This window comes from Pyxicephalus adspersus, chromosome Z, assembly GCF_032062135.1.
Source record: "Pyxicephalus adspersus chromosome Z, UCB_Pads_2.0, whole genome shotgun sequence".
In the NCBI taxonomy this organism is placed as follows: domain Eukaryota; kingdom Metazoa; phylum Chordata; class Amphibia; order Anura; family Pyxicephalidae; genus Pyxicephalus; species Pyxicephalus adspersus.
In genome coordinates, this window is record NC_092871.1 from 48,996,668 (window position 1) to 49,018,298 (window position 21,631).

The window sequence follows — 21,631 nt, forward strand, 5'->3', positions numbered from 1 at the left end:
TAAGGGTAATATGTGTGCCATTAGAAAGAATGATTTTTTAGGGGAACAGTGACTTTTAATGCAAGATCGCCAGTAAAAAGCTGTCGGATAAGCGCGGCTCCGTGCGCGAGCTTTTTCAGTTGCTGAATAGCGCGACCGCGTACAATTCCGCATCGCTAATACGAATGCGCGAGCGATAATCCGATTCTACTTGATGAATCAGGGGCATAGAGTTGAGCCTGGAGGAATGAGCTTTCCTGAAAAGCAGACTGTTCTAGGTAACTCACACATGATGGAGAACCTACAACTAAATAACTGAAATTCATATATTTAGGTAAAGGAAAGAACAGTAAGGCAGAGGAGGAAAGAGCTAAACAATGGTAAATGTATTCCATTCAGGAAATGATAAGGGTTTTAGCTGACTTGCTGCAGATTCTCACAATGGTTTAGGGTATGCTACTTAAGTACAGGAGAGTATTCTGTACCTGTGTAAGGATGAGAATCAGTTTAAACTAACATCATATGCAAATCAAGCTCATTCCCTTCATCTGATACAAAATAAATGTTTTTAAGAAATGTTGTCTCTTTTACCTCTCTATCCTAAAAATACTGTCATATAGCCATTCTTTTTAACAGCAGCAGCTTCTACACTTGTTGTATTTACACAACAACTCCTGGCTGTTATTTTGACAGGGGGGGGGGGGGGGGTTGTCTGCAAGTGTTAGTAGCATCAGCAGCACTATAGACAACAACCTACTCTATATGTCTGTGTACTTCTGTGAAGTGTTTTTTGTATGGGTATGTAGGGCACCCAGTAAATACATCTGGTTAAACTTGCAGCATTGGGATGATGCACATTTTTTGGTAATAAATAGAGTGCAATAATATTTACATTGTTGTTCCTCTATTGAGCTTTGGTTTGAATTTTTTTTAAATATTTCATAGTTTACCTAAGAAGTTTAGTTCCATATCATATCAATTCTTATAGTTTTTTCACCTGATGTCTAACATCCAGTCAACCTTACCTGCCTCTAGGTTCTTCTTTCAGCAAGTTGTCAGAGGTCGAATGTAGCCACTCAGACAGGTCTCTCCTAATATTATCCACCTTTGTCATTACCTACAAAATAAATTCAGGTAAAAAGATGGGTCTAATACCATAGATTCTAAGGGCAATGTCAGTTTAAAAACACTGTTTTTTATTTGTAACCAAAGTGACAAGTTACAGCCCTACAAAATTAGCTATAAAGCTATGTACACATATAACATGATTCCTGACTAAGAGGAACAGTCATGCTCATCCAAGGCAAAAATCTCACATATGTACAGTGTCCCGATATTGCTCATAAAATAAATATAATAAAATAAAAAATATAAAAAAAATAGATAAATAAAAAATAAAATAAAATAAAAAATAAACCAGACTGATAAATGACCACTGAGCACTCTTATGGAGAAGAGGGGTGGTCCTCAAAGACTTAGATTTTTTTGACACTTGTGGTTTCAGACCATGTGGCAAGTTGCTCCCTGGTACATAGCCCAGGAGCCCAAGAGCAGCAAACTGCATTGCAAATTAATGCTTTTGCACATATTACCCTTGTGTTTGCAGTTGCACTGTGGTTCTTCCTCCACAAGAAAAAAAAACAGCTGATTGGTCAGAAGTGACATGTTGCCTACAGGAATTGTACACAAATGTCAAAAATAGTATGTTCATCATAATCAGATATTAGATTTAGTAATGAGAATCTGTAAACTCTAAGCTAGTTTGAATCCTTTATATTATATTCTATAATATAATAAATCCTTTATTTATATTACAATGTGCTGTGAGTAACTAAAAAAAGTACAGCACAGAATTTTACTGAACCTAGTGATCAAAGAAGGATATTGCTCACTGCAGTAATGAACATTTGTGTCACCCAGCTGACCATATGTCAGAATGTAAATGACAAAACTAGCTGAATATAATTATAAATAATCCGTTAGCAACGGTTCAAATATTTGTGTTTCAATTGTATTTAGTGGTTTTGTTGGGATTTAAATACCTCAATATACAAATAAGAAAAAGAACTGCTTAAATTATACCCAATGTTGCTTCCTTTCCTTTAAGTGTTAAAGCACCAAATATAGAACTGACACCTCCACAACTTGTAAGGAAATCCAAAAGCCAACATTTGTTTTAAACTTTGTTGCTAGTAAAAGAATAAATGCAATACATGTCCCACTACCCATGACAAAGATCTCAACTGATTTTAAAAATGTAAGATTGCTCAAGGATTCATCATCCACCATAGTTCAGGGTGCCTTTTGCTCCTCTGGGTTTGGTGGTTTCTTCTGATTCCACTGTGTCCTGCAATAATGTTAGGAGTTTAGCTAGAGACACCAGAAGTGTCATTACCAAACTGCAGAATGGTAAACATTTTGCAGAAGTCTTGGATCTGCAGTGCAGCAGGGTTTGGTTGTTCAGGTAATAAGACAGGTAGGTATTGTTTTCAATGCAGTGTTAGCAGTTACTTACACATGCTCCAGTACTGATGTCATTCTTATAAGCAGATATCTTGACAGATGCATGTTTTTTTGGGAAAGCTTTTTTTTGCTTTCTAAGGATGGTACTTAGTTGCTCCTGTTTTGTTTGCAGAGCATTATGCATATTGCTCTTGTTTTCCTTCTCTGCTTTTTGTCTTTCTATTATCTTCCGCTTCATGAAATTGCGAACTTCCTGCACACTGTAACTGCGCACTTTGGTGCTGTTTGGCAGTCCACTTTCACCAACATGGACATTCTCCTTTCCAAAGACCTTGTTGTCATGGCTGTCTGTTTTGGATCGAGGTCTTTTTGGAGAAACATTTCTTGACACGCTTTCATTTGACACTTTCTCATAGCCTTCTCTCAAACTCCTACATGGGCTCATCAACATTTTTTTGCCAGCCTGGATATCTCTTAGGACTTGAAGCATATCTGGGCTTTGGCTGCTCTCCCGTTTATGCCGCAGGTGTTCTTCCCCTAAATTGTCTTGACATCCTATTTTCTGGCATATATTTCTACAATTTTCTAGGGAGGGAGAAAGAAATTGTATTTATTAATCTGTACCGTATGAAAAACAAAAGTTCAAAATACGCCAATTCAAACCTTAAGTTAGGCCCTTAGTGGGTGAAAAGATAGAGAGCCCATTAGCAGTAATAAGTGCTGGCCATTTTTCATAAGCTAGTAGGGCTTGAAGGACCACAACAGTAAATTCATGACTTTACATGTATGTCTTGCCAAAATGTTTTTATGGTTTTGAAAACAGTGTAGGAAATAGGTAAAACGTCTGTCATTTTTTTTTGAAAGAGAAAGACCAGGACAAATAAAGGGGACAAATCCCCAGGTGGAAATTATTTGACAGCTATACAGTTCACACGTAGATGCTGTTCACATGTATTTACCAGGTAATGGTATGTTTGCAATAATTAATGTAATGGGGAATGTTTCATTAGGTTTAAAAAAGTGTTAATAAATTACCATGCTGAAGTATTTCTTGTTTCTCACACACTCTGCGTTTCCTTAAAGCGATGGGTAAAGGTCCTAGGATCTGCTGGACAAGCTTTTGTCCTTCCCTCCAGGCAGATGCTCCATAAGGATCATAACCTGTATATAAGATGAATGAGATATCATGGGTTGACAATGAAGCATAAATGACAGTGACCATTAATGAAGGCATATAAAACACAATATTTGTCTCTGCATAACAACTACTATCACTTTTGTCAAAAGAGTTACATTATTTCTACTTTCTCAGTAAAGATAAACAGCAATTAGATCATACATTTTTTTTAGACATGAGGGCTGTGTGAAACTTACACCTTTAATAAAAAATAACATACTCTCCCTATATATATATATATAAATATATATATATATATATATATATATATATATGTATATATGTATATATATATATATATATATATATTTTTTTTCACTAACTAGTCAGCCTTAAAATGGTGACTCTTCAGAGAAAACGTAAGTGTTTGGGGATGCAAGTGACTTTGACAACTCTGCTCCTCAGTAAAAGTTTTTTTGTAGTCTTTCATGGAGAACCCCTGTAAAATGGGTTAATTCCTTTACCAAAACATATAAAATGTTACAATATTTGCAGATTTCAGCATTTCCCCCCACATTGTCTGCCTCACTGTGCTTAAAGTGTGACTTTGTAAGCAAACTGCAAATTAATTTTCTGGCAGCAAATTTTCGACCTGGCTTCCATTCATCAAACTCCGTGGAATGGTGACTCTGACCTCTGAACTCCAATTTATCTTATCTGAGCTTCTGTCCTGACATCGCCCCTGACAGAAACTAATGACTGAAAAAAAACTCATGACACTCAGAATTGTGATGACAAATGCCTCCTCTGGCCATGATCTTGGGGGACGAGCCTGTCGGGGCACAAGACCATTTTTCAAATAATCCATTAAACCCTTAAATTTGATATTTTATCCATTTTGAGGCAAGTCATATTTATGTAAAGTAAATGCCACTTCTGCTATATATTTTACAGATCCTAATGTTAATATTGTAACAAGTTGCTACCAATTTTACAGACATTTTAGGCAACTGTGCACCATGGGAAACTGAAACATAGTGCTGTAAAACAATATCTGAAAAAATAGAGTAATTGCTTTTTGTTTTTACTTTTTTACTTGCTTGGTAAATGCTGACTCATTGGCAGGGAAATGCATGGATGTGGCAGCTCTGAACACTACAAACAATTATTCAAATAATAACCAAGAATGAATTAGTAATATACTGTACCATTGATAGTTAATCTGGATATAGACAGACTCAGAAAAAACACATTCATTTATTTGATTTTGAACATCTAAACATAGGATCCTGAAACAAATCAAAAATCAAGATATAAAAAACAAATGTACAGGGCAGTCTGATATGCGTCTTCTTGCCAAAAAAGACAGCCTTAGAGGTATTACACCCACCTGAATTTTTTTCCTTCCTTTCAGGTGAAACGGACTTAAAGGACAATTTCCGAGAAACTGGACAGTTTGCCTTTCCTTTAGTGAACCTGAGTGCTGCAATAATGAATGGATGTTTTAAGTTTTAACCAAATGAATCACTTTCTAATCACAATGTCAGATTTCATTAGTTGTATAAAACATTCAAGCCCAATCTTCCCCAATCTCTATTTGCACTTAATGCTAGTTTGTGATACAGCTAGCATCAGAGTATTTTGCAGACCCAAGTGATAAAAGCCAAACATACAGAAATTGTTTCAACTGCCAAAAGTATTTGTATGGACATGCATATCAGCAGTTTTGTTACATACATAGGGAGAATGACAACAGTTTTTTTTCTATACTGCCTTCAGGTCTTCACACTCTATGCCTCTGCCTTGTTTCAAGTCTGATTTTGGGTACTAAGAACATTTAACCACCTCCCCAGCTGTCCAACATCCTACAGAGCCACCACTGTTTGAAGCCTAATTGGTATATGACATTAATGCATATATTAGTAGCCACATCATGGTCTTGTAAGGCATAAGAGAAATAAAGGGAGTTATGATATACTTGCTTAATTTTGCCTAAATGCCAATTCCATACAAACTTAGTTTTAGATTAGAGCAAGGATAGGGGAAATCTATGTCAGGTTCAAATTGCTGTTTGTGACCTCAATGTGGCAAATTAAAACACCTGCTAATTTTTTAATTGTATTTTTAATTAGGATTTTCAAAAATAAAGAGCGATATATCGAACAACGTAGAGCCAAAAAAAAGGTTTTCAACGGGAAAAACACAAAGCAATGTTAGAGTAGGTCAAAGACATAACATCAAGGCTAAATTACAACAGAGCTGTTACAACTGTTAAGCAAAAGTCCTGAAAATCAGTGACATCAAATTTGTGTTTAAAATAAGGCAGTAACAAGAAAAAGCAAACAAAGCAAATAGGTCCACTCGTAAACTCAGAGGACAAGCCACCAACAACTAAAGGAGAAGAAGAAAAAAGGTAAAAGAAAAAAAAAAAAAGTAAAAAAAAGGGGAAAGAAAAGAAAGATGAGGGGGAAGAGGGAGGGTGAATCTGTAAACAGCTAGGGAAAGTGGGTCATCCAAAAGGTGTCCCAATCTTCCCAAATCTTATGGAATTTTTCACTCCTTTCCTCAATAGATGCCATAAGATAGATACCCTGAATCCTGCTATACAGAGCTTCCACAGAGGGAGGCATAGTCATCATCAAAAGAGATGTAATTAGAGTGTGGTAACCCTAATAACTGAGATCTAAAGGGGGGATGTGGTGAGTAACTTCTAAAAGGAAAATGTGCTCTAGTGTAACCCTAGTGTAGCTCCACACTACCACTGTGCTGGATTTACAGTGGTAAAAAGTCAGTGAAGAATCACCGGGGTAAGGTGCCATCAGAACAAAGTTTTGTAAATGTTCTCCTTGTAGTTTATTCAGATGGAGCTCGTCTACATACATCCATATGTGGAACAAGGTATCGGGTGGTAATTCCCAGCCCTCAATTTGTTCCCTCATTACCATGTATAAATTTAGCATAGAGTGGGGGACTGGTTTGTGTGAAGAAGATGGTAAATAGAGGGGATAGAAATAGAGCCTTTGGCATCAGGTCTATTTCTGCAAATACTTTCAAAAAGGGGCGAATGCAGGGAATGCTATGGAAAGATGAAATGAGATCTGGTAAATGTTTATTGCTCATTGTGTTTTCTTCCACAGATGCAGTTCAAGTAATATACTCACAGTTCTACTAACCTTGTAAGTGGGCTTTTCTTTGGGTCTTGTGGTCCTTTTTCTTTATTTTTTCAATTTCTCTGGTAACAACACACTCATCGGGATGCACTAGAGATGCCTTTTTCTTGGAAGCACTGAACCCTTTGACATAAAATTATGGTTACCTAACTGAATATGCTATATAAACTACTGATAAACTCAAGCAGATTAAAAGAAATTCCAAAAAGGTTAGGTTCATGTAAGTTTAAAAAGGTATGTTTCATGATGTCATTTAAAACCCCCCCGGTTGAAAATTTCTGTATGATGAGTTGTAATCCCTTGGGTGCTGACTGAAGGAATGAACCTATGCAGACAAACCTAAAAATGTCTGTCTGTGCTATTCTGTCCTAGTTAAAAACCCTCCCCTATTTGGGCAACACAGGGATGGAAAGTAAGAAAAAATTTCTCTAATGGGATAACAAACAATATTAAAGCTTGTCCATAAAACTGGCAAGATGTATATCCTAATATAACTTAAGATGCTTTTTTTAATGACTGCAAAAAAGGCACACCCTATGTAGTTTCAAAAGTACAGTAAAGAAAATTTACTTTTTCTTTAGTATTCAGATGCGGGGTCCACAAAATTTCATATAAATTATTTATACCCATTAGCAAGCAAACATTATACATTAAGCCAATAAAGCCTGGTTAGGTTACATGTTCTGGATGAATGACCAAAAAAAATGGTAAAAGCACTGAACCTAAAGCTCAGACAGGCCACTAGCATTTTTTGAAGTTGGTTTTACACTTCTTTCAGAACACACTCCCCTTTATATTCTCACTGTACTTTCCTCCACTTGTATTTTCACATTTCATCTAGCATACACCACAGCATGACGAATTGACTTTTGGCATGTGCTGCTTCTAAGAAACTGAAACCTGCCACTCAAAAATATTTTCATATCTAAATGAAGACTCAAAACATAGATCTACCACTGCTGACAATTAGAAGGATGAAGTGTCCCTGGAAGTAAATTAAACTGCCATACTGTCAGGATTTGTCATACAACGAAAAACAAGAGGGCAAACTTACCTTTGTAAATAGGTGGTGGTGGCCCAAATGTCACCTTGCGAATTTTCTGCATGGTCATTATTTTGGGAGCCAGCTCTGGGTGTTGCTGAGATTTTGTAAAGTCCTTTCTCCCTGTTTCTTGTCGCCTCCTTTGCTCTCTAATCCTTTCTTTTAGCCTTTCCAGTTTGCTTCCAGGAGATCTGTTTTTCAAACACTCAAGCTTTAGAACATAAATGTCACTTTTTGGAAGTGTAAAGGCAACCGGGGAAGAGCATTTGGAAATTGTATCTTGAACTCCATGAGCAGAAAGAGGACAGGCCATCCTTAAATAAGGGTTTACCACTTGCACTGTACTTTCTGGAGTTGGAACTTGAGGACACAACTTATCTGTCTCCAAAATTTTTTCTACATCTTCATCTGCAAAATAGCTTTCCATGGCAGTGCTGCCACCACTAAAATTGTTGTAGAATTCCATTTCCAAAGTGTTCTGGGGACAGGTGCTGTATTTTTCTAAACTTCCTCTATCCAGGTTAGGACCAGACAAATGGGGATCAGCTTGATCTGGAGATGAGCTTTCATTAAAAGAAATTAGAAAGGGATTCACAATAGACTTTTGCCTACCACTGTGTCTATCTGACTCTTTTCTATAAATAAAAAGCTTGCATGTTAAAAAATATAGTACATTTTTACACAAAGTGTTAAAGGGAGCAGAAGGGTAATTAGAGAATAATGTTTTCTGTAGTAGAGAAGTTCACATGAATGCGTATTAAAAGCGATAGCCACTGAATGCAAAAAGTTGGTAGTTTTCTTTAATGTAATACAGTTTTGGCTTTCAAAATTTCCCATGTTTGTGAGTTTGCAAATTTCTCTGCACATATTATCACATTTTCACATAAATCAGATATGAAAAGTAATATAATATGTTGTCCCTTACAAAAACTGACACGCAGCCTGCAAGAGACGCAGCCGGCAAGACAATGCATCACAAAACTGCGCAGAAAGTACCTGGACCAAGCTTTGTGTTTGTCCCTGGGTGGGCATAAACATAAAATATTAACACTGACTGTGCTCTTACAGTATAAACAGCCTTTTTTACAGAAAGTAGTTTTTAGTTTGTGTTTACATTGTTAGTTTTAATTTTTAAGAATAATCAGGGATTATGCTGCTATGAAGGTCGCATCTCAAATACTTCTTGTTACAGGATAAAAATTGACTCCCAGCAATGTCTCCCTTCGATATCACGCCCCCCCCCCCCCCCCCCCCCCCCATATCCCGGTGGAAAAACACTGCAAGTTCCGAGCAATATTGTGCAACAAACACTACAGCAACTTTAAAAGAAATGATAGCATATTATAAAAAAGTAGAGTAAAGAAGATAACATGGCAGTTGGTAATGATGCACAGTACATAACAAGATACATGTCATCCACTTAAAGACTGGATATACTTTTTTTAATATTCATACCTATATAAAGGGAATGTCTGCTCTGATATCCTCTGAAATCCCTCCTCTTGTTCATGATATATAGAATTGTTTATATCTTCAGATAAAGTATCTGGACCTAGAAATCAAATATTGTTTGATAAGTTCTACAGTTTCATCAGCAGCCCCTTGTAGCTGCCAGCCATTATTTCATATGATAACCAGACAAGTTACAACTTGCCCTTGTATGAATTACATCTGCAAATAAATTAGTCTATTATCAAGACCCAAAAAAGCCTGGCACTTTGCCTTGGTACATACAGCACTCTGGTGTGTCTGAGATAAGTTGTTAGCTCTCACACAGGGCCTGATTCATTAAAGCTCTTCAAGACTGGAGATGATAAACTTTCATCAGTGAAGCTGGGTGATCCAGCAAACCTGGAATGGATCTGCTCCAGGATTTCCAATCATTTGCTAACAAATATTACTTTTAGGACATCCATTCCAGGTTTGCCCAGCTTCACTGTAGAAAGTGTATCCTCCCCAGTCTTGAAGAGCTTTAATAAATCAGACTCACAGACTGCAACTGCTCAATGTGGTCTAATAAAGAACAAATTAACCTATAATACAGCTTGATTTATATTTATTGCTCTACACATTATGTGTGAAAAAAACACTGTAGCAAAACCATTAAAAGACAATTCTGCTTCTCTAATCTCCAAGTGAAAGGTAACTCCTTTTACAGATACAGAATGCTTACTGTCTCTATAGCTATCACATTAAGGTTTTTAAACTATATTTTCCAATTTTTTTTTTTCAAAAGCTGATGTTAACTTTAGACACTGAGAAATCACGGTTCTGGCTGATGCTTCTGGGTCCCAAAGCTTACACATGGCTACAGTTACACTCTTAGCTATACAAAGTGCAAATAACAATTGTTTTATATAGTTATACGTTGTATTATTATATAAGTTGTTATGTTTAAGTCCCATGCAAAATAAAAACAACCTAAGTTATATATTATGTAAAATTATTATAAAATGTATTATTAAATTTAGTATAAACCTCTTAAACTTTCCTAAATAGATTTCCTTTGCCCTGTGAGTAGGTAGATCAGGGTATATATATTGTATACAATTTAGTCAACAATACAGCTATGCATCTTTTAGAGCACTTTCATGAGGCACATAATCACTTTAAACTCAAGCATTTTGTTTATGCGATTAACCATTTTGCCTTCTCGCTGAGATCCTCTACTCTCTTCAAACACATATGCCTACATGATCCCCAGGCTGAAGGTGTGTTTACTCCTATTGATGCTTCCCTCCTGAAGGGCAAGGCTCCCTCTCATTTGCCATCAGCGCACTGGTGGAAAGAAGACCTTGATGCTGTATTAGACACGGAGGATTGGGTAAAAATCTGGGATTCTATGGACCACTACAGTATCAAAGCTTCAACAGTTAAGGTCAGTTACAAATTCCTAATGCAGTAGTATATGGTACCTAATTGTATGCAGGTTCCTAAGGTTGGGCAATTCTAAATTATTGTTTATAACCTAGTGCCTACGAGATGTTGGGCTACTCATTTCCAATTAGACCTGCGGAGGCGTTTCTTAACCTCAAGCTCCCCAGCTGCACTAAACTTAAATTCATCTGTTAACATAGTTATTCATGTTTGCTAAGATGGTCTTTGTGAAGGCTTGTTGCTCGGCCATTCCAAGAATAGCTCAGGTAAAACGTAAAATGTAATGATGCTTGATTAATCAAAAAGTTTGCTGTTTGAATTCTTGGATAGATTTCTGCTCATATAGTCCTGTCTTGACAACTATATGGATCTGGGCTTTGATAGCTCGCTGTTGCTACTAAAATCTCTAAACCCTTTTTAAGGCTTTTTTCATGCTTTGCTGTATCAGTGTTTTTTAATAAGGCCCCAGTTTTATTGTGCAATTTGATCATGTAGGTGTCTAGCTGATTCTCTGCATTTGACTTTCAAATAACATTTTACTGTTTATCTGTTTATGCGTTTATGATTTATTGTACAATTTATGGCCTTATTGTACAAAAAGTCTCCTATTCTCCTATTGCACGCATTGAATTCAAATTGTTTGTAATTGACCTGTGCCCAAAGTACCATTTCCTTTTTTATAGTTATCTTGGCTGTAATGTTTGGCTTTTGTATCTTATTAAGTACTATTAATAATCAGTTTTCTTTAAAATGGATGGTAGAGAAATTTAGGCTCCTTTTAAATTCACAGCAAAAAAAAATGTATGTGTATTGCAACATATTTATAAGACCATATCATAGTTTTGTGTATATATATATACATATATATATATATATATATATATATATATATATATATATATATATATATATATATATATAGTGAAGTTTGGGGATCAACTCAGACTGCAGGAGTACGACTTTCATCAAAAACACCACTTTATTTAGGAAACACTAAACAAAACTGCTTCGCTTCAGCCACAAAAGAAAAACAATATATAAAAAAATATAAAAAATATAAAAAATATGAGCCTAGTGGTGTGAAATGTCCAAAGTCCGTCGGCATGAGCCCCCCGGTAAGGCTAAGTCCAAACTAGGTCTCTTGTAAAGGTTCAATCCCCCAGCCTGGGGTTTGCACAGTCCAGAAAACAAACAAAGAGGTCCACAGGGCAGCATCAACAGCAAGCTCCTCCAGCTTGGTTCCCAACAAGTTCGCTTACAGGCCACTTCCTGCTCAGCCTGGATCCCTCAGCACTCTCTCAGCCTGGATCCCTCCAGCACTCTCTCAGCCTGGATCCCTCCAGCACTCTCTCAGCATAGATCCCCCCAGCACTCTCTCAGCATGGATCCCTCCAGCACTCTCTCAGCATGGATCCCTCCAGCACTCTCTCAGCATGGATCCCTCCAGCACTCTTCAGCTTCTGACTGCTCACTCTCAGCCTTGATTCCTCTGGCGGATTACTTCCTACTCCCCTTGCACCTGGGTGCAGGTCCATATATCCCAGTCAAGATTGGGTTGGGCCAAGGAACCCACCGTTTCACCCCCTTGGCCGACTCCAGGGCCCTAAAGAACCTGGTTTCTTTCTAGAAACGTATTACTACTCTCTTTCCCTGGAGCCTTTTTAACACTTTCCTTGACATTTTAGGGACACACATTTTCCCCATATTATTAATCCTGGCTAGGACGACTGCATTGTTTTTCTAGGCCAAAGCACAAACAACCAACACACACACAAAAAAAATTCTTTTTAGAGATCCGGTGCTCGGAACCAAGTTTTCTCTGGTATCTTATAGGTGACTTCGGCAAAGCGTCTTTTCTTTAAATCAGTTTCTTCCAGATCCTCACTGTACTCCTGAACATCATCCTTCAGCTCCAGCAGTTCTTCCTTCTCCTTTGTTAGTAATTTCTTCTGCTCTTTAAGCTTAGTGCAGGTATCACTCAGAATGTCAGTTTCCTCCTTTGTTAACTCTTCACGCAGTTCTTGCTTTATCTTTACTACTTGGTTGAACCTTCTTGCTTGGACTGCACTTTCTGCTTTCGTCCAGGTTTCTCCCTTTTGGTGTAGAGCCTCTACTGTGCATCATGTATCTTCTGATTGGCATCTTCATGTTCTTCTTGGCATATTCAATCAGGTCAACTGTAGACTGTAGCTGAGCAATGGCCTCCAGACTTCTGCATTTACCCTGTTTCCCCGATTATAAGGCACTCTCTTATATTTTTTGAAATGCCAAAATATGCCCTGGGTCTTATTTTCAGGGGATGTCTTATTTTTCCATGAAGAAGACTACAGTACACAGGATCAGATATCTGGAGCTGTCTTATAAACGGGTGAGTGTCTTATTTTAATTATTTTTTTAAAAATCGGGGGTGGCTTACTTAATGGGGATGTCCTAAAATCGGGGAAACACGGTAGCATCCCTGAATCTTGCCAATGCTTGATGGTAAGCAGGTTTGCGTGCCTTGGTAGAGAGTGATCCCAAGCGAACGTAGTGGCTTGCCTTGTCATTCGACACCTCAAACCCCTCTGTTTTTGCCGCCTCCTTTTCTAGTTCCTCATGAGTTGATGGTAGGTATTGTTCAAGAAGAGTTTCAGACTTTGAAAGAGCATTATAAACACTGCTGCTCATTTTGCGCACTGCACGGCTCCCAAGCACAGTGTTGATGCTTCCATTTACAACAGATTTGGTCATCTCCCCACTGTCATACACTGCTCCCTTGGTCTTATCAACCACTCCAGGTATACTTTGAATCATTGCATCTTTAGCACCAAGGACAGCCTTTGAGGCAGTAGCTACAATCTTGTGACTTGGCTGATACAAAATGGGCAGCCTCTCTTCAATCTTATCCAATCCAATGCCTGCTATGTTGTATGCTACAGCAGGCTGGGTTCCAGTTTATTTATTATTGGCATGGCACCATAAACAGCCACTGTGGTGATGGTCTTCACATTTTTCTCTGCCACACCCCAATCACATTTAAATCGCTTTTCATTTTTGTGAGAATTCTGATGTTGATGTTGATACAGGAGTGGCACTTCTTTCCTTGTTCAGTAGAAGAACACTGCTTTAAATGTAGCATTCATATAGCTTTTCCCCAGAACGAGTTCTTATGTGCCTCTGCATGTGACAATCAAGATTTGAGATTCTGGGACAAGTATAGCTGCACAGCTTACATTGGAAAATTTCTTTACACCTTTCTTTTTATTTTTTGTTGGTTTGAAGGCTTCCTGTTTCCAAGCAACTTTTCAGCCTTCACTTCTATTGATTTAACAACACCTTCCTCAATATGCCCCTGAGAATCCAGTTCATCAGGCAAAACCGGGACAGCTTTTCCCATCTTTACTTCACTTAAATATTTAAACTCCTCTCACATCTTCTTAGAAACAGAGATACTATCACTTCTTTGGAATCTTCTTTTTAATGCCTGGAAGAAGTCCATTCCATTCATCCATTTCCTTCTGAATTTTCTCAGTGGATTAATTTGCAGCTTTTTTAAACTGTTCTGAAATTAGAGCCACTCTCTTCTCTATGATTTCAGTAGACTGTGTGAAGTGAGGTATAGCACTATCGTGATTGCTACTGTACTGGTAGGCCAAGCCCAGTTGCAGATAGCCAACTTCTTCCTCTTTCTCTTTTGTCCCTTCATTATCTTCATCTTCAGATTCAACATCTCCGGGCTGTTCTTTAGTCCCAGCTGAAACAGGATCCCATTCTTTAGTTTGGACTTCAACAAGAGGAAACTTTTCCCCAGCCAACACAGGAACACTTTCATCAGCCTGTACCTCAGTCAGCAGGGAAGAATCCTTGTCAGTCAGTACAGGCACACTTTCTTTAGCTTCAATCTCAGTTAACACATAGGCATCTTCCACAGTGATATTTTCTTCAACCTGAACCTCAGTTGGTACAAGAGCAGTTGCTTTCGCTGAAGGTTTTGCAGTTTCAGTTTCTTCAGACATAGATTTTGATTCCTTGGACTCTTGTGATGGGGGTTTAGAAACAAGCTGGGGTTGTAGCGGAGGAATCTTTTCAGCTGGGGTTTCAGAAGAGTCCCCAGTCTTCTCAGAAGCTTCCATATCCTCTCCTGTAGCTTCTGTCTCTTTAGCCTTAGAGTCATCTTTTTTGGCAGAAGTAGCTGTTTTACCTTTAGCAACAGGGGAATTTGTTCCTATTGCTTCTCCTTTTTCTGAGTCTTCCTCATCTTTAGACTCCTCCTTTAGCTTTCCTTGGCTGCAGGCTTTTTGACAGGAGTTTTCTTGGCAACAGTTTTTTTCTCTTCTTCAGACCCATCAGATTCCATGTTCTTGTATTTCTGCCAATCCTTTTCCTTTTTGAGTTTTGAACTGGGGTTCAGCATGATGTACTTGACTGAACTCTGAATATTTTCTGTCCAGGAAGCCAGCCAGCTGACCATGTTGTCAAAGCGTACTTTCTTCCACTGGCCAGGAGGAGGCTCTGGAATCTTTGAGTCTTTGCTGCAGTATATAATGACATCTTCTGCTTTTATTATCATTTTGGGGTGGTCACCTCAGCCGCGGAAAAGACCTGGTGGTTCAATTTAAAAGTTTCCGATTTTTTTCCGATGCCCGTCCAATATGCAATATTTGTACTCTTCCTGACGCGTATTGGCCTCCTCCTTTAATTTCTGTTTCTCCTCTTTCGGCAATGCTTTCCTCTCCATTTCTATCAAAGGAAAACTTTCACAATTATCCAATGGCTTTATGGTCTTCTTTTCTTCTTTAGTCTTTTGCGCTCTCCAGTCAGCAAAGAAATTCTTCTGAAAGGCCTCCTTAGTGGTGTATTCATGATCCATGTTATGTACCAGTTGGGCATGCAGGGACACCTGTGGGGCAGCCTCAGAGGACTTGCCAGGCTCGGGACACCCCACCTCAGAGGACTGGCCAGGCTCGGGATCAATAGTACACCCTCTTTGAATGTAGATGGACCTCCTCCGTGATCCTCCATACTCCATGGGTACTTCCTGCAGCGGACATTGGACCCCACTGTGGCCGAAGACCGAACACTGCCAGCACTGTACAGGGTCTCCTCTCTAAATGGTGAAAACTCGTGATTGGAACTCCCGCTGGAAAAATAGTGACACTTTGGGTGTAGTCATGCTGATTCCGGGGTTCCTCCGGACAGCATTATCTGTGGGTGTCAACTTTTGGAAAAAATTGGCTGCCTTCCCTCATGGCCTGGTTGCCAGAGGCAACCCTCATGGTTTCTTGCCTCTCTGTTAGCCTTTGCACAGTCTCAGCCAACATCCTAGATTGTGACTCTGTGGCTTCCTGTAGGGCCGCAGCTTGGGCTGCCATTGCTTCCCAAAGCGCTACCATCTACCCTTTTGTGGCTACCTGCACAGTGCCCAACGCCAGTTGTAGTAGTAGCTCCTCCATAGCAACAAGAGAAACATTTTGGTTGCCTAGCCCTTTAAATGTCACTTTTCATTTTTAAACGACAAACTTTTTCTGCAGTGCTGTTGCCTGCATCCTGCACCAGTTGTGAAGTTTGGGGATCAACAGACTGCAGCAGCAAGGCTTTTATCAAAAACGCCACTTAATTTGGCAAGTTTTAAAAGCTGCTTAGTTTTAGCCACAAAAGAAAAACAATATAAAAAAATAAGAGTCTTACTTAAGCCTAGTGGTGTGCATTGTCCTCAGTCCGTCAGCATGAGCCCCACGGTAAGGTTAAGTCCAAACTAGGTCTCTTGTAAAGGTCCATTTCTCCAGCCTGGGGTTTCCACAGTCCAGCAAACAAACAAAGAGGTCCACAGGACAGCATCATCAGCAACCTCCTCCAGCTTGATTCCCCACAAGCTTGTTCACAGGCCCGTTCCTGCTCAGCCTGGAACCCTCCAGCACTTTCTAAACCTGGAACTCTCCAGCACTCTCTCAGCCTGGATCCCTCTGGCTCTCTCCAGTCTCTGACTGCTCACTCCCAGCCTGGATCCCTCTGGCTGATTACTTCCTACTCCCCTTGCACCTGAGTGCAGGTTCATATATCCCAGTCAAGATTGGGTTGGGCCAAGGAACCCAACTCCCTTCACTCCCTTGGCCAGCTTTAGGGTGCTAAAGAACCTGGTTTCTTCCTAGAAACTTATTAACACTCTCTTTCCCTGGAAGCTTTATATATATATGGGTCACAGCAACAGGCTGAAGCTTCGGCCTTTAGGAACTTCACACCAGTCTGTTGCAAACATTTTGCATAGTATCATCATCCACTACAAAGTCTGAAATGCATGATCATTAACCATGTTTAACTGCTACTATAGGGAAAAAAATCAGCATTGATTTTTGTGTCAGAAAGAATCACAATGCAACCTCAAATTCTGTACCTTAGATAAAAGGAATTCTTAGGCATTTATCCTATTTTGCCACAGTGCTGTTCTTTCTAACATTGACAGAATCCATTATTTCACCCTCCCTGGTTATGTTTGTTCACATATTTTGCCAGCTGCCCATGTCCCAAGAGTCAGAGGAGGGCAGTGGAGCCATACAGTAGGAAGAGGAGGGGGAAAGAGAGGAGGCAACAAGATTGTATAGGACATAAAATCAAAAGGGGAAAAGAAACAGCAATAATGGATTATGAAACTTATCTGTACATGTAAGTGTATTCCTGCACAGTACATGTGCCTTTGCAGAACTATAGTTCTGCAAAGCTAAAATATAATAGGGGAGCAGTAAAAAAGGAAATAAAAAGAAGATCCTGCTCTGGTATTCTGACCAATTGGGAAATTAGCCTCCAGTCCAATCTAATTTTTTTATCAAGTTCATTTTTAGTTTTCCCCTTTGTAACTTAGGCTAAGAATCCCCATTTCTAGACCATGGAGCAAGCAGGAAGTGGGGCAGTGGGGTTTGCAGTTCTGCAGACTCTGAAAAGTGTCCTTAACCTTCTATGCATCCATACAGAACAGAAGTGCTGGGGTCACAATATGATATACAATACATTACAAATGTGCTGGCAGAAAAAAAAAGTTTATAGGTATTTCAACTATTAGTTTGGCTGGAGTTGTCTTTTATTTTTTAGACTGAGGTTTATTTTCTAAAACTTCCGTAATGAAAATTACCAGTATATAAGCCTCTGTCCATTTCAAGCCTTCTGCGAATTCTCTGTGCTTGACTGCGACGTCTGTTCTGAAGATCAGCTTTATTCTCAATCCTCTGTAACTGTGAAAAAATAATAAATTCAACTGTACACTAACTAATCCTTCAAATACATAAAAATGTACACAGGAAACGTACTGCACCAAAACAATTATATTTCAGCGTTGTCTTAAACTGAGTTTGGTTTTTCCTCTGTAGTTTGTGTCTCCATCCTTCCAATAATGTAAGATCCCTCCCACAAATGCCAGGTTTATGTCTCCATCCCTCACATAATGTGAGATCTCCTCTCTGTAATTTGTGTCTCCATACTTCTAATAATACGAATGCCCCCTATCAACTTTGTATCTCCACTACTCCCTGTGAGGTTTTTCTTCTGTAGTATACGACTTCATCTTTCCCATAATCCAGAATTTTATGTGACTTACTCAACTCCTTCTACCTAGATAAACAAAGAGTTGTGTATTTAAACTAGTTATCATTATCCCTAAGGAGACTCCATTGGTGTTGTCGTCATACAGATTTGTAATGGCTTTATTAGTTGGTAGTTGTGGTGAAGCTAGAATATGACTCAACTTGCCAACAAAAGAAGTAAATCGAGGCATTTGTTTTTGGATACAGTTGTACCACAGCTAGACAGCTTGTTCCAGTTCACTGGGCCCTTCCTAACCACAAATGTTTACCAGAGCTTTTTCAACAGTGTTCCATTTAAAGAAACTCAGTCACAAACTTAAAAATGTGAAGGTAAATGCACAGAAAAACAAAGTATTGTAAAGTCATACTTACAGCAACATTTTTACTTGGATTTGCACTGTCTCTCTGAATTTGTTTGCAAATTTGACTATTCCAGGACTGTAAATTCCCTAGCACAGTCCCTCCTTTCTTGTACTTCATAGTTCTCTTCACTTCTGGGAGTTTCCAATTGTTCTCTGTGCTGATCTAGCTCCTCAACCCTTTCCCCTCACTTCCCTACAAAACTTTTATATAGTTGATGGGGGAGGAGGGAAGGGGAAAACTATATTGTGCCACATGAGTGATATCTGTGAGTCTGCTAGGACTGTTACAGTAACTGTCATACTAGATGGCAGTACCCAGTATGGTGTGGCTTCCTTTGCATCCTGGAAGTTTGAAAAAAGACCCTTAGAGGCTACACTATAACTTGCTTTAATTGCAAAATTGCACAGCAGCTAGTCTACATTGCAATACCATGCATTACATCTTGAGAAGTATAGTGTAGTTTGTTGAGAGCTGAGCTTTTCATTTTCATGGATCAAACTTGTTCAGCTATGACATGATGGGGATGAGTAATACCCAAATATATGATTACATATAAATGTTATACACGCTCCAATGCAGAGACACATGGCCTTATTAAAAAAGTAATTCTCTTTGTGGCTTTTCTAAAATGTTACTGTGGATAAATTAGGCCTTTCATCAATAAAATAGGAATTTAGAAAAATAAAGTTCTTGTTCCACCCTGCAGCAATCAGTCAGTTATGAACTATAGTAGGAACAACAAGCATTATAAACAGATTCAGTGCATAATTGTCTGTAACTTATTCCAGTCCATTACAAGATGTTTGACAACAATGTTTGTTATACCAAAACAGTTCACTTCCAAAGAAAAAAATTCAGAGTGTAGGAGTAACCAGTGACAGATCTGGGTGGCTAAATTTTATATCTTTCATTTGAACATATAACTTACCACATTCTTAGCTTCCATAAAGCTGTCCCACGCTTGAAAGACATCTAGAACAAAAAAATAACTGGAATTAGAACACACTCCTAGCCTGGGGAATTGGGACCATCAGGAAGCAAACCAGGGGTCATGAGTGTTCATTCTGCAATAAACATGACAGAAAGTTCCCAGACATGTTTTTTTTCATGTAGATGTAATTCACAGTCTGAGAAATTTACATAATGGTGATAACCAATTCCTTCTGCTAACCGAAATATTTTGTGCTGCTGGGGATTGTTCCCAATACTAACTCACCTTCCCTGAAATACTCTGTGCTGCTGAGAATTATTCCTGATACTTTGTGACTCTCTTCTCCTAAAATAAGCTATGTTGCTGAGGAATGTTCCTGACACTGCTTCTCTCCTAAAAATCACTAGGTGCTGCTGAGAACTATTCCAGATACTATCTAACTCTTCTCCACTGAAATACTCACTGCTGCTGGGGATTCCTGGTCCTTCCACAACCCAATTCTTCTCTCTTGAAATACTCCGTGTTGCTGGATCTAAAAAGGACAATTGACTCCCACCCCTACCTTGCATGTTGCTGTATTTTGGGGAGGCAGATGTGTTCCAGCCTGGCTTTTCAGACATGATTCTGAAAAAGAATGAAAGATAAGGAGAGGTTTTGAGGGTTGTAGTTTTGCAGTCTAATCTCTATTTCGTTACAAGGTGTGTTTGTGCAGTGAACTGTCACCACAGCAACGCTCTTACAAGCCACTCAGTTGAACAACTTTCTGATTAATCTCAACATATTTACAAAGTTCTCAGATGACAACAGGGCCTGGTTCAGGATGAAAACTCTAACCATTAACAACTTGGTAAGATACCTCTATCTTGCCAAGTTTGTAATGGTTGGAGTTTTCATCCTGAACTTGGCTGTGTTGTGTAACTTGGCCGTGCAGTAAACTGGTATACAGTTAGAAAGCAGCAATTCTAGCAAGCGGTCATTATTACATGCAGAACATTTATGACATGCTTAAAAATCTCTTCAACATTGATTATTGATCATTTCATTATCTATGGTGAAAGTGCAAAGGTCCATTCATTATGCACATGTCGCATCCATCTCACCAACGTACTTTCTATGGTGGTCTTAGATTGATCGTCTTCTTCTGAACATGTTAGCTTTTGGTCTGTCAAGCTTACCTTAGGCTTTAATGTTTCTGTTCTGTAGATGACATAGACAATAAAGTCAAGTTAGTAATTTATAAAATTATTTTTGCAATCATAGTCATAGATAAAAACAAACTATGATCTGTATCAGTGTTATGTTTTATCACGTTATTACTATAATCTTGCATGTCTATAAAGACATCATCATCTGTATTTTGCCATTAACACACATTTTTGCACCATGTTTGATGGATATAAAAGGCAGTGCTGGGATTTACAATCAGACAGTATGCAGCTGTATACTCGTACCATGGCTATGTTTTCTATATACAGTACACCATGACTCCTCTACCATACACTTAAGTGGGAATGTAATGTGAAGGCATCTGTATGGCACTACATTTTTCTGAAAATGCAGCTTTGTTCTGCCTAAGAGTTTTGCTTATGAGTCTTATGCCATCTACACACCCTTTAAAGGTCCCTTTACCAGTGTTGGTGACAAGGTCCCATATCATCCAAGTCATAAAGGCCAAAGTGGCACGTTACCACATTACCAGCATTCTGGAGTAGTGTGTTGGAAAAAAAATGTCATAAATCTGATTTGCTATGTTGGCAGCCCATTTTTTTCAATGGGCCATATTCACTCGTGGGCATATTTACTCCGATGTTTCTCAACCAGGGTTCCGCCAAAAGTTGCTTAGGGTTCCTTGAGCAATGAGCAATTTGGACCTCTCAGGTCAGCTACCAGTGACACCAATTATTTTTTTGGCAATCTATAAGGGTGACATTCTTTATGATGGCCAGCAATGTAGGAGGCATTTTCCCACTGACCACCACACTAATGTACTGTGTGTTATGGATGTAGTAATTATAGCCAGAGTTCCCTGAAGACCTGAAACTTATTTCAAGGGTCCCCCCATGTTAAAAAAGGCAAGAAAGATTGATATACATGCATGATGAAAGAAAATGCATGTTTTATTGCAATACTCTAGAACAC

The 21,631-nt window shown here is 38.7% G+C and overlaps 1 protein-coding gene and 1 pseudogene across 1 annotated transcript in view; both read right to left on the minus strand.

Moving 5' to 3' along the window:
* The window catches only part of CCDC187 (coiled-coil domain containing 187), a 66,127-nt gene extending 46,015 nt beyond the window's left edge, over positions 1–20,112 (minus strand). The window contains exons 1-10 of the mRNA XM_072430566.1: positions 20,055–20,112; positions 19,490–19,533; positions 17,751–17,850; positions 9,227–9,323; positions 7,784–8,334; positions 6,733–6,852; positions 4,950–5,042; positions 3,478–3,603; positions 2,495–3,027; positions 1,005–1,096 (exon numbers count right to left, since the gene is read on the minus strand). Of these exons, the coding sequence (XP_072286667.1) occupies positions 1,005–1,096; positions 2,495–3,027; positions 3,478–3,603; positions 4,950–5,042; positions 6,733–6,852; positions 7,784–8,334; positions 9,227–9,323; positions 17,751–17,850; positions 19,490–19,533; positions 20,055–20,112 (1,814 nt within the window). The remainder of the gene's footprint in view (positions 1–1,004; positions 1,097–2,494; positions 3,028–3,477; positions 3,604–4,949; positions 5,043–6,732; positions 6,853–7,783; positions 8,335–9,226; positions 9,324–17,750; positions 17,851–19,489; positions 19,534–20,054) is intronic.
* Positions 12,659–14,024, minus strand: LOC140343740 (perilipin-2 pseudogene; annotated as a pseudogene).
* Positions 20,113–21,631: the final 1,519 nt, after the last annotated feature.